Source organism: Rana temporaria, chromosome 2 (genome assembly GCF_905171775.1).
Source record: "Rana temporaria chromosome 2, aRanTem1.1, whole genome shotgun sequence".
Taxonomy (NCBI): domain Eukaryota; kingdom Metazoa; phylum Chordata; class Amphibia; order Anura; family Ranidae; genus Rana; species Rana temporaria.
The window spans coordinates 78609267-78620716 of NC_053490.1; the positions used below are offsets into that span (position 1 = coordinate 78609267).

At 46.7% G+C, this 11450-nt stretch overlaps 1 protein-coding gene across 4 annotated transcripts in view; it reads right to left on the bottom strand.

The window, feature by feature from the left end:
* The window catches only part of RCBTB1 (RCC1 and BTB domain containing protein 1), an 82634-nt gene extending 71350 nt beyond the window's left edge, over window positions 1–11284 (bottom strand). For 2 of the 4 annotated variants that reach the window (XR_005747362.1, XM_040340436.1), the window contains exon 1: window positions 11074–11284. Coding sequence is in view for 2 of the 4 variants with exons in the window: in XM_040340436.1 (XP_040196370.1) it covers window positions 11074–11238 (165 nt within the window). In the remaining 2 variants the exon portion in view is untranslated. Of the gene's footprint in view, window positions 1–5156; window positions 5586–11073 lie in introns of those variants that run through there. The other 2 variants (XM_040340434.1, XM_040340437.1) reach the window with 2 other exon arrangements.
* Window positions 11285–11450: the final 166 nt, after the last annotated feature.

Here is an 11450-nt window from a genome sequence, read left to right on the forward strand (position 1 = left end):
CCACCCTGGCAACAAATGACTCCAGGACTGCCAACAGCGTATCCATGGGAACTGCAGGTGCAGGGGCACCGGTTGTTGCCTCAGGGATGTTAGGGAAAGCAAGGTCAGCCACTGACTCCATGTTGCCTACTAACAGCCCATAGGGATGTAGCCAATACAAAAACGTCCACCCTCCTATGCTGCACAGACTTGGGGTTACCCAGGGGACTCGCCACCCAGTCAGATTCTGTTCAGCGCCGCTGCCTGCTCTCCTTTCACACACACAGTATGTGTCTTATGAAATCCTGTGAGGTGAACATCCAGTAAGCTAGTCCAGCACAAGAGGCCAAAATCAACTTCAAATGGTCACCCGCAATGCCAACCTGCGTCACAGCACGGCCACAGCAAAATGGACGCCAATGGGAAATTCAATAAGCACAGCTCACAGAAAAATTGCACCCAAATACAGCGATGTGGGCGAGAAGGCTGCGGTGGTTGCTTCCCACTAAAAAGACTACCCCCACAGAGAGTGGGCCTGGACACCCCCACAGACCATAACCGGGACCTGGAGACCCACAAAAGGTATACCCCAGTGACCCAGGGTTTGACAAAATTTTCTTGGAATCTAGGAGACAGCTAAATAAGTTAGGAGCCAGAAAACGCACCCTGTCCCGCCAAGCTCGCGCGCAGAAGCGAACACATACATGAGTAGCACCCGCATATGCGATCGGATATATTTTCTTGTGACTGGTTTCCTACGCTGCAAGAGTGTGTCAATCACTTTTTCCGAACAACCCCTACGCCTGAGGATCTCCCTCTCAAACACCATGCTGTCAGGGGAAAAAAAACCTGGATCGAGATGCAACACTGGTCCCTGGGAGAGATCGCGTCTGGACGGGAGATGCAGCGGAGGAGCCATCGACCACCTTCTCAATGTGGGGAACCAAGCTCGCTCCGGCCACCAAGGTGCAATCAGAATGAAACATCCGTTTGACCAGGATAGCTTCTGCAAGACCCGGGAGAGGAGAATCAGGGCAGGGAATGCATATGCTAGGGTGAATTCCCACTTCTGCGCTAGGGCATCTATCCCATGGGAGTCCTGCTCTCTGGTGAGAGAGAAGTACTTGTGGACTTTCCTGTTCTTGCAGGCAAATAAATCTATTTCTGGTCTGCCAAAGTGTTGGCTTACCAGAGAGAAAACCTTGTTGTTTAGTTCCCACTATCCCTGATGAATGGGCTGTCTGCTTAGGAAGTCTGCCTCAATGTTGAGGGACCCCTTTACATGAACCGCCGAAACTGAGAACGTTTTTCTCTACGTCCCCCAGGATCTCCTGGGTCAGTTTCATCAGCCTGCTGGACCTTGTACCCACTTGATGATTTAGGTAGGAAACAGCTACTGCATTGTCCAAGAAGATTTGTACAGCTCCCTGAAATTGGAGGAAGCTTTGCTCTGCTCCCGGTCCCAGGGACCATGGGTGAAGGGATCTCCCATGTGAGCTCCCCAAGCGCTGACATCCGTAGTCAGAGTCACCGGATTCTGTTGGGTCCAGGACCAACCTGTCAACAGGTTAACTCTGTTGAGCCACCAGTCTAGGGAGTTCATTGCTTCTTCTGAGAGGGGCACTGTTACGTCCAGGGATTCTCTTCTCCCGTCCCAGGAGGGAGAGAAGGAATCCCTAGAGACTCCAGGAATGGAACTGTGCCCAGTGAACCGCTGGGATGCAGGATGACATGAGCCCCAGCATCCTCATCTGGGTCCTTAGGGAGGTCTCTGGCACCAAGCAGAGCAGAAACTGCCCTGTACTTTAGAGATCTTTTCTTGGGGTAGAAGGATCTTTTGGCTGACGAGTCTACCCGGTACCCTAGAAAAACCTTTGTATTGTTCGGGATCTAGGGAGGATTTTTCTTTGCTGACTTACCACCCGAGACATTCTAGTGTGGATAGTACCTTGTCTCGGTCTGCTTGGAACTGTTCCAAGGCTAGGCTAAAAATATGCATGTCGTCCAAGTATGGGATCAAGGCTATCCCCTGGAGGTGTAGAAATGACACCACCTCGGCTAGAACTTTGGTAAAAATTCTTGGACTGGCCGCTAGGCTGAAGGGGAGAGCATTGAACTGCCAGTGCCGGACACCCTGACTTGTCTGCACTGCAAATCTCAGAAATTTCTGATGTTCGGGGAAATAGGGACATGCAAGTAAGAATCTTTTAGATCCAAGGTTATCATAAAGACTCCCCCCTGGAGATGTCTGACTGTGTAGATGCTCTCCATCCTGAACTTTTTGTAAGTCAGGTACTGGTTTAGCTTGTGCAGATTTATGATCAGCTGGAATTTTCCAGATGGTTTTGGCACCACAAATATGTGGGAGTAAAACCCCTGGCTAATCTGATCTACTGGAACAGGAATGAAGACCTGCTGTTCTGCCAATTCTTGGACACTCTCCAAGAGATCCCTTGCTTTTAATGGGTCTTTGGGGAGATGGGTCAAAATAAAGGTTGACGGAGGGAGAAGATAGAAACTCCAGTTTGTATCCTTCCCTTATCAAATCTAGAATGTAAGGACAGTGATATTTTCCCACTGCGGAAAGAACCACAAGAGCTTTCCGACAACTTTTATGCTGGCGTCACTTGGATTCTTTATTGGAAGTAGTAGGGCTGGAATAAAGGATCCCACCTTTTTCCTTGCCTTTACGGAATCCCCAGTTCTTTCTCTGGTCCTTCCTTCCCTTATATCGGTTCTTTGAAGGGGGGCCTCGAAAAAATGTCTTCCCTTCATCTTTTTTGGTTTTAGCCGGGAACTTTTTGCCTTTCTCTGTGGACCGAGATAGTACTTGTACTAAATCTGAACCAAAGAGTAGGGATCCTTCAAAGGGTATCCCGCAAAGACGAGACTTGGATGTGAAATCTCCATCCCATGTCTTTACCCAGAGGGCCCTTCTAGCAGAATTGATAAGGGCCGCTGACTTAGCAGTTGTCCTTACCGTCTCTACCGCAGCATCTGCCAATTAAGCCACTGCCTTCCCGACCTCTTCCAGAGAGTCTAACACCTCTTTAGATTTGCTCTCTGGTGCTACATGGTCTGTCAGTCTACGGACCCAGGCGTCCGCATTTCTGGCGACACAGGCCAATGCTGGGCCCATAGCTGCAGCATTGGCGTCCCAAGCCCTGCGAAGTAGGGTTTCAGATTTCTTGTCCATCGGATCCCAGATATTCCCGGAATCTTCAAAGGATAGATCCGAATGCTTGGAAACTTGTGCCAACGAAGCATCTAGGCGTGGAACTTTAAAGAACCTATCCTCTTCCTCCACTTTAAAGGGGCACCTGCATTCTTTCACAGTCTGCGCTGTCTCATTGGCTGCTAATTTGTAGACACATTTAAAGCTGGTTGTCTCCAGGGCAGGGCATTCAGTATCTGCAAAACACGAGATAAAGCCCTTAGCCATTGCCTCTTAGGGCATCTTTGTGGAGGGAAGGGGAATAGGGCCACCCCAAACACACCCCCCCACACCAGCTGAGTCACTCACCCCCTGTGGCGACTTCTGGTGCTGGCTGGTTGGATCCTTCCTTCTCCATTCCCTAGTAGCCGCCCACCACCAGGATGCTCTTGTCAGGGTAACGCTGGAGGGCACAGGACTGTGGGCTCCCTTTCCTACAGCGCTCCGTTTGTATTTGCCGCGCCGATCGCCACCATTTTGCCGTGGACCGGCGCCAGAAGTGACCTCACTTGAGCGCGCCGTCCAGCCGGCGGACGTGCGCAGTAGGCCGCGTGGGACGCCGACAGGCGCGCGGCCAGCACAGGAGGAATTCTGGACGCCCTGCTCTCAGCTCCGCCGACCATCCTGAATGCATCCACCTGCTGGTGCAACACTGGTCCCTGGGAGACCTGCCATGAACGGACGCACCCCCCCCCCCCCCCCCCGCGGGGGGTATGCGAGCGGCCTCACATACCATCAGCCACCTTCAGGTATGTGATAGAGCGTAGGATATGGGCCCATGGAGGAGAAAGAAAACACACACACACACACACACACAATGTCCTCTCCCCCAGAAAACTCAGGGGGAAACCACTCCATCCTGGGTTATTTTTTCAGATTCCCCCCCCCCCTGAGCTTTTAGCTAAAAATAAGCCCCCTGGATAGGACAAGGGAAGTCCTGCCGGAGCTAGCAACCGTCACCGGTTGCTTCAGAACTGGCATCCTTTGGGGGCGGGGGGGGGGCGAGACCTCCGTCCCAGACTTGTCTATATATCAAAAAATAAAATAAACTGTTCGCTGCCATCTGTGGGAAAACACAATTAATAACTGAGGGACAGAGGGAAGGGTGGGGCCTTTTAAACTGTTGATTGTGTTTCCTTGTCAGGTGGGACCGTCATCTCAGGTGTGCTGTCCTGGAAGATGACTGGAGAAATTGTTTCTGTTCTAAAATTTAGCAAATTAGTAATTTTTCTTCATAACTTTTGGCCATAATTTATACTGCTACATATCTTTGGTAAAAAAAATAAGTACAAATTGGTGAATATTATTTGGTCTTGGTGAAAGTTAGAGAGTCCACAAGCTATGGTGCCAATATCTGAAAATTGATCACACCTGAAGTACTGATGTGTAGTGAGTGAATTGCGCTCCCTACTGTTTCCTTTATCACCACCTATTGCTAGGTACTAATTAATCAGTGTATAACACCTATTTAAATACGCAAATGTGTTAGTATTCTTCTCATGGGTAATATAAGTGCCTCCCAAAAGAAACAGACCTGTATACAACTTGCGTGAATCTGTCTATAATAACATAGTGCTCATAAAGTGCTTAAGTGCCAATATTCAATACTTTAAAGGTGACTGCCCTTCCTGGGTAAACAAGTTTGCACAAAAATTAATATAAATAAATGTTATAGATATAGATATAGATATAGATATAGATATAGATATAGATATAGATATATATCAATGTTATAGAACAATATATGTGAAAAAGTACAATATAAATCTTCTATTCATTAAAGTCCCAAAAAAATGCTTATTAAATGTTCATTTAAAGTGCTTTTCCCATGGAGTTGTACAATGCAGCTGTAGTAACACCACTTTTTGTGATAGTGACCCCACTTTCTGTGGTATGACACCACTTTGTGATATTGGTAAAACATTCTGTGATATCCCAGTCACCAATAGAAATGGCCACTCACCAGATCTCAATCAAAATGCCTTTGGTTCATTCCCAGGATAACCACTCCTATTATACGTCTGTTCACCAATCGCCAGATGCCTTGAATGTGCCAATGGGGTCTCTATCTCTCCTACAATGGCTCATAAAAAAAAGAGGAGTGCCCCTCATGGTGTAGTACGTAAAAAAACATTATTGACTATTTAAAAACAAATATTAAGTATTTGCACTCACATTTAAATGTGCCCGTATGCTGGCACCAAGCTTCTCCAACCATGTGTGCAAAGCCAATCCAAGATGGGAGGTAAAAGTTGCTCCTCTCAGGTTCCCCCAGCGCCTACCTCACGATCAGTGCGCAGTTATGTGGGTATCAGCAGCCTATACGCGTTTCGCAATCAAAGTTGCATCCTCAGTAACCTGAAGTACTGATGGCCTATCCCATTTCTTGAGACCCCAACATGCCAGAAAAGTACAGAAAAATAACCCCTTTTTGTAAAGAAGACATTCCAAGGTATTTAGAAAGAGGCATGGTGAGTTTTTTGAAGTTGTCATTTTTTCCCCCCACAATTCTTTGCAAAAACCAAAATTTTTTTTTCACAAAATTGTCATATTAGCAGGTTATTTCTCACACAGCATATGCATACCACAAATTAAACTCCAAAACACATTCTGCTATTACTCCCGAGTATGGCGATACCACGTGTGAGACTTTTACACAGCGTGGCCACATACAGAGGCCCAACATGCAGGGAGCGCCTTCGGGCGTTCTGGAGCAGCCAAGCCAATTCTGACATTTCTCCCCTACATGTAATAATTACATAGAATTCCAAAACATTATATATGTTTTGTTTAGCAAAGACCTTAGAGAATACAATGGTGGTCGTTGCAAATTTTTATCTTGCGCAGCAATTTTTCTAACGCTTTTTTTTTCCAGAAAAAAATATAAACAGTAAAGTTAGCCCAATGGTTTTTCATAATGTGAACGATGAAGTTAAGCTGAGTAAATAGAAACCCAACATGTCACCCTTCAAAATTGCACACGCTCGTGGAATGGCGCCAAACTTTGCTACTTAAAAACTCCCATAGACGACGCTTTAAATGTTTTTATTGGTTACATGTTTTGAGTTACAGAGGAGGTCTAGGGCCAAAATTATTGCTCTCGTTCGAACATTCGCAGAGATACCTCATGTGTGGTTTGAACACCGTTTTCATATGTGGGCGGGACTTGCGTATGCATTCGCTTCGTTAGGCAAGCTCACGGGGACAGGGGCGATACATTTTTTATAACACACACCTTTTTTTTTTAGTTTGACACGTTTGTTCGCAAAAATAATTTTGAACACTTATTCCTATTACAGGGAAGTAAACATCCCTTGTAATAGGAATATGGCATGACAGGTCCTCTTTACAGTGAGATGTGGGGTCAATAAGACCCCACATCTCACCTCTAGGCTGGAAAGCCTGAAAAAAATAACAAAATCCTGGCTTAGATCGTAGTGGTAAGTCGGTAGAAGCACCTGAGGGTGGCAGCAGGGGGGGGGCGTCCCCTCGTAAGAATGATCAAGTGGCGGAACAGCCGCTATGATTGTTCTTATGGTGTACGGAATCGCCGGCTAAAAAGCTGCAGGCATCATTCAGATATACCCGCACAAAGTCAAGGACGTCATATAACAGCTGGCGGGAGGGAAGTGGTTATGGCAGGGTATGGGCAGTATTGCGCAGGGTATTGCACAGTATGGCTGGCTGGATCCGTGACTGCAATTGTCACAGATCCAGCCCACAGTGCTGCTGCCATCCGCCCTCTCCTCTCACTGTACCGATCGGTACAGAGGGGGGAGAAAGGAATCGGCGTCATGACATGACGCCGGTTTGTTTACAAGTGATCGCTCTGTCATTTGATGGAGCGATCACATGGTAAACAGCTGCTATCAGCGCTCAGCGGCAATATACTATGACCCGGCGATCACATGGTAAACAGCCGCCATCAGCGGCAATATACTGTGACCCGGCGATCACATGGTAAACAGCCGCCATCAGCGACAATATACTTTGACCCGGCGGTCATGGACACTCCCGTGTGCACGCCCAGAGTTAAGGAACCACCCTGTCGCCGTTATTTGGCAGCGGTTAAATGAGGATAAACAGATCTGGACCTTCATGCAGGTAAAACAAAGGACGTACTTTAACCAGTTCCCGACCCCCGCATGTACATATACGTCCACAATATGGCACGTACAGGCGTACATGTACGTCCTCGCCCATTAGCGGGTGGGGGGTCCGATCGGGACCCCCCCCGCTACATGCGGAGGTCGGGTCCGCTCGGGGAGCGATCCGGGACCACGGCGCTGCTATTTGTTTATAGCCGCTCCGTCACGATCGCTCCCCGGAGCTGAAGAACGGGGAGAGCCGTGTGTAAACACGGCTTCCCCGTGCTTCACTGTGTCGGCGCATCGATCGCGTCATTCCCTTTATAGGGAAGACACGATTGATGACGTCATTCCTACAGCCACACCCCCCTACAGTTGTAAACACATACTAGGTGCACCCTAACTCCTACAGCGCCACCTGTGGTTAACTCCCAAACTGCAACTGTCATTTTCACAATAAAGAATGCAATTTAAATGCATTTTTTGCTGTGAAAATGACAATGGTCCCAAAAATGTGTCAAAATTGTCCGAAGTGTCCGCCATAATGTCGCAGTCACGAAAAAAATTGCTGATCGCCGCCATTAGTAGTAAAAAAAAAAAAAAAATTAATAAAAATGCAATAAAACTATCCCTTATTTTGTAAACGCTATAAATTTTGCGCAAACCAATCGATAAACGCTTATTGCGATTTTTTTTACTAAAAATAGGTAGAAGAATACGTATCGGCCTAAACCGAGGAAAAAAAAATGTTTTTATATATGTTTTTGGGGGATATTTATTACAGCAAAAAGTAAAAAATATTGCATTTTTTTCAAAATTGTCGCTCTATTTTTGTTTATAGCGCAAAAACTAAAAACCGCAGATGTGATCAAATACCACCAAAAGAAAGCTCTATTTGTGGGGAAAAAAGGACGCCAATTTTGTTTGGGAGCCACGTCGCACGACCGCGCAATTGTCTGTTAAAGCGACGCAGTCCCGAACTGTAAAAACACCTTGGGTCTTTAGGCTGCATATTGGTCCGGGGCTTAACTGGTTAATGGCCCCTCAGTAAAGCAGCACAGACAGTCATTCAACCTCCAAGCAAACGGAGAGAAACCCATGCAAGTACAGAATAGTCTGAGCTCTCCGCTCAACCAATGTAACAGAACTTGCCCAATCACCAGCACTGTCACAAAAGAACGTGGAGTGAGTCACATGCTCCTCCCTACCTCAAAGAACCAGGTATTACCATTGGCTAAACAGAGCAGCAGGGGATAGTAGGAAAGGAGTAGATGTGCTGCTGGGAGGAGGGGTACATTCATGCAACTGTTACTGTTCCCTGCAAGAACAGGTTTGCTTTAAAGCAGCGGTTCACCCAAAAACACAAGTATGTACCATCCAAACGAGCATACTAGCGTCAGCTACAGCATGCCTTTTTTTTGCGCTGTACTTACGGTTTAATCCGTAACTTTCATTTCAGACTCCCGCGGGGAAAGGCATTCCTATGAAGAGGGGAACATGATTGACAGCGGCTATAGCGCGTCACACGTTCCGAAAATAGCCGGAGTAGGACTCGGCTCTTCACGGCGCTATACGGCGCCTGCGCACAGACTAGGAGCTGACTGCGCAGGCGCCGTATATGTCCCCGTCCTATTTCGGCTTTTTTCGGAACGTGTGACGCGCCATAGCCGGCCGTCAATCATGTTCCCCTCTTCATAGGAACGCCCATTCCCCCGCCGGAGTCTGAAACGAAAGTTACGGATTAAACCGTAAGTACAGCTCAAAAAAAATAGATAAAAAAAATAGATAAAAAAAAGGCATACTGTAGCTGACGCTAATATGCTCGTTTGGATGGTAAAGATTTTTTTTTAGGGTGAACCCCCGCTTTAACCACTTCAATACTGGGCATTTTCATCCCCTTCCTGCCCAGATCAATTTTTAGTTTTCAGCGCTGTCACACTTTGAATGACAATTGCGCGGTCATACAACACTGTACCCAAATAGAGCTTTCATTTGGTGGTATTTGATCACCTCTGCAGGTTTTATTTTTTGCGCTATAAACAAAAAAACGACAATTTTGGAAAAAAAAAAAAAAAAAAACAAACACAATATTCTTTCATTTTTGATTTAACCACTTCAGACCTAGGCCAATTCTGACACTTTGTTTATATATTTCAATTTTACTTAATTTTTTTTAAATGGACACTTTTAAACAAAAATAACAAATTGGATAATAATTTGGATCACTTATTTCTATTACAAGGAATGTAAACATCCCTTGTAATAGGAACATGGCATGACAGGACCTCTTTACAATGAGAGATGGGTCATAACATGGCACCCGGCCTCCGGCGATCATAGAGACTTTGGCGACCATCTGGTCCGCCAGAAATCTCTATGTTCACCATCCAGGGCCGGATGGTTAAAACCTGCAATAAGCATATTTAAAGCGGGGGTTCTCCCATTTTTTTTTCTAGCATCTCATTCAGCATAGTAGCGTGAGCTACAGTATGCCTTTATATTTTTTTTGGGCGCCATACTCGCTGTGTAATCGCGTAGTAAAGTTTCAGGGGAATGGGGGTTCTTATTCAGAGGGCTCGTGATTGACGGCCGGCTATGGCGCTCTTCACTGCGCCTGCGCAGTCAGCTCCGATGTCTGTGCGCAGGCGCCATATAGCGCCGGGAAGAGCCGAGACCTACTCCGGCTATTTTCGTGAAGCGCCATAGCCGGCCATCAATCATGAGCCCTCTGAATAGGAACGCCCCGTGGGGAGTCTGAAATTTTACTACGCGATTAAACAGTGAGTACGGCGCCAAAAAAAATATATAAAGGCATACTGTAGCTCGCGCTACTATGCTGAATGAGATGCTATAAAGTTGTTTTTTAGAGTGAAACACCGCTTTAATCGGGTTGCATTAAAGCGGTGTTTCACCCTCCATAGCAACATTTTAGCATAAAATTAGGCATAGTAGCGCGAGCTACAGTATGCCAGTCTTGATTTTTTTAGCCCGGTACTCACAGTGCAATCGTACATTGAAGATTCCGACTCCCCGCGGGGAATGGGCGTTCCTATCCAGACGGAGGATGATTGACGGCCGGCTCTGGCACGTCACGCTCCCCGAAGACAGCCGGAGTAGGTCTCGGCTCTTCACAGCGCTATACGTCGCCTGCGCACAGACTATGCGCAGGCGCCGTGAAGAGCCAAGCCTATTTTGGCTATTTCCGGAGAAGCGTGACGTGCCAGAGCCGGCCGTCAATCATCCTCCGTCTGGATAGGAACGCCCATTCCCCGCGGGGAGTCGGTATCTTCAATGTACGATATAACAGTGAGTACCGGGCTAAAAAAAACAAGACATTTAATTTTATGCTAGAAGAAAAAAAAAAATTGTTTTTTTTTGTTGATAGGGTGAACCCCCGCTTTAAAGTTATAGCATCTACAAAATAGATAGAATTATGTGTTTTTGTTACTAGTAATGGTAGCAATCTGCAATTTTTATGTGTGACCATGACATTGCGATGAACATATCAGACACTTGACACATTTTTTGGGGACCCTTCACAATTATACAGGGATTAGTGCTATAAAACTGAACTGAGTCAAATTTACACAGTACTCAGTTCAGTTTTATAGCACTGTTCGCTGTAGAATTGTGAATGGTCCCCAAAAAGTGTCATGAGTGTCCGATATGTCCATCGCAATGACACGGTCACTTTAAAAAAAAAAAAAAAAAAAAAGCCTTTAAAAGTCTAAATCTGTATTTTTTTGCCCTAAAAAATTACTTAGAACCCCAACAGGCAGCTCCTCCCCTTACCGGAAAGCCGGGGGGAGCGGGCGTGTCTACCGGTATAATAAGAGTGGATCTCCGTGGACGTCTGCCGCCCCTCCGCTGTATCTGGCTCCCTGCGCCCCGCGCTCTGCTCCTGGACCTGACGTTCAGCTCGCGCTCCCACAGTGGATGGAGGAGGGGATAGGCCATGTCACGTGACCCGCTATCGCGGATAAGCCCAAAAATAAAAACACACCCAAATGTCACCGGTGTCTTAAGTATCATGTTCTGATTGGGTCTACGTGCTGTCGGGTGTTGCGATTGGTGAAGAGATTCCCGCCTCCTTCTTTCTCTTGGTAGGATTGGACGTGGCGTCAGTGTGTTAGGGACGGGGCTGGAGGCGGTGCTGCAGATGATATTTA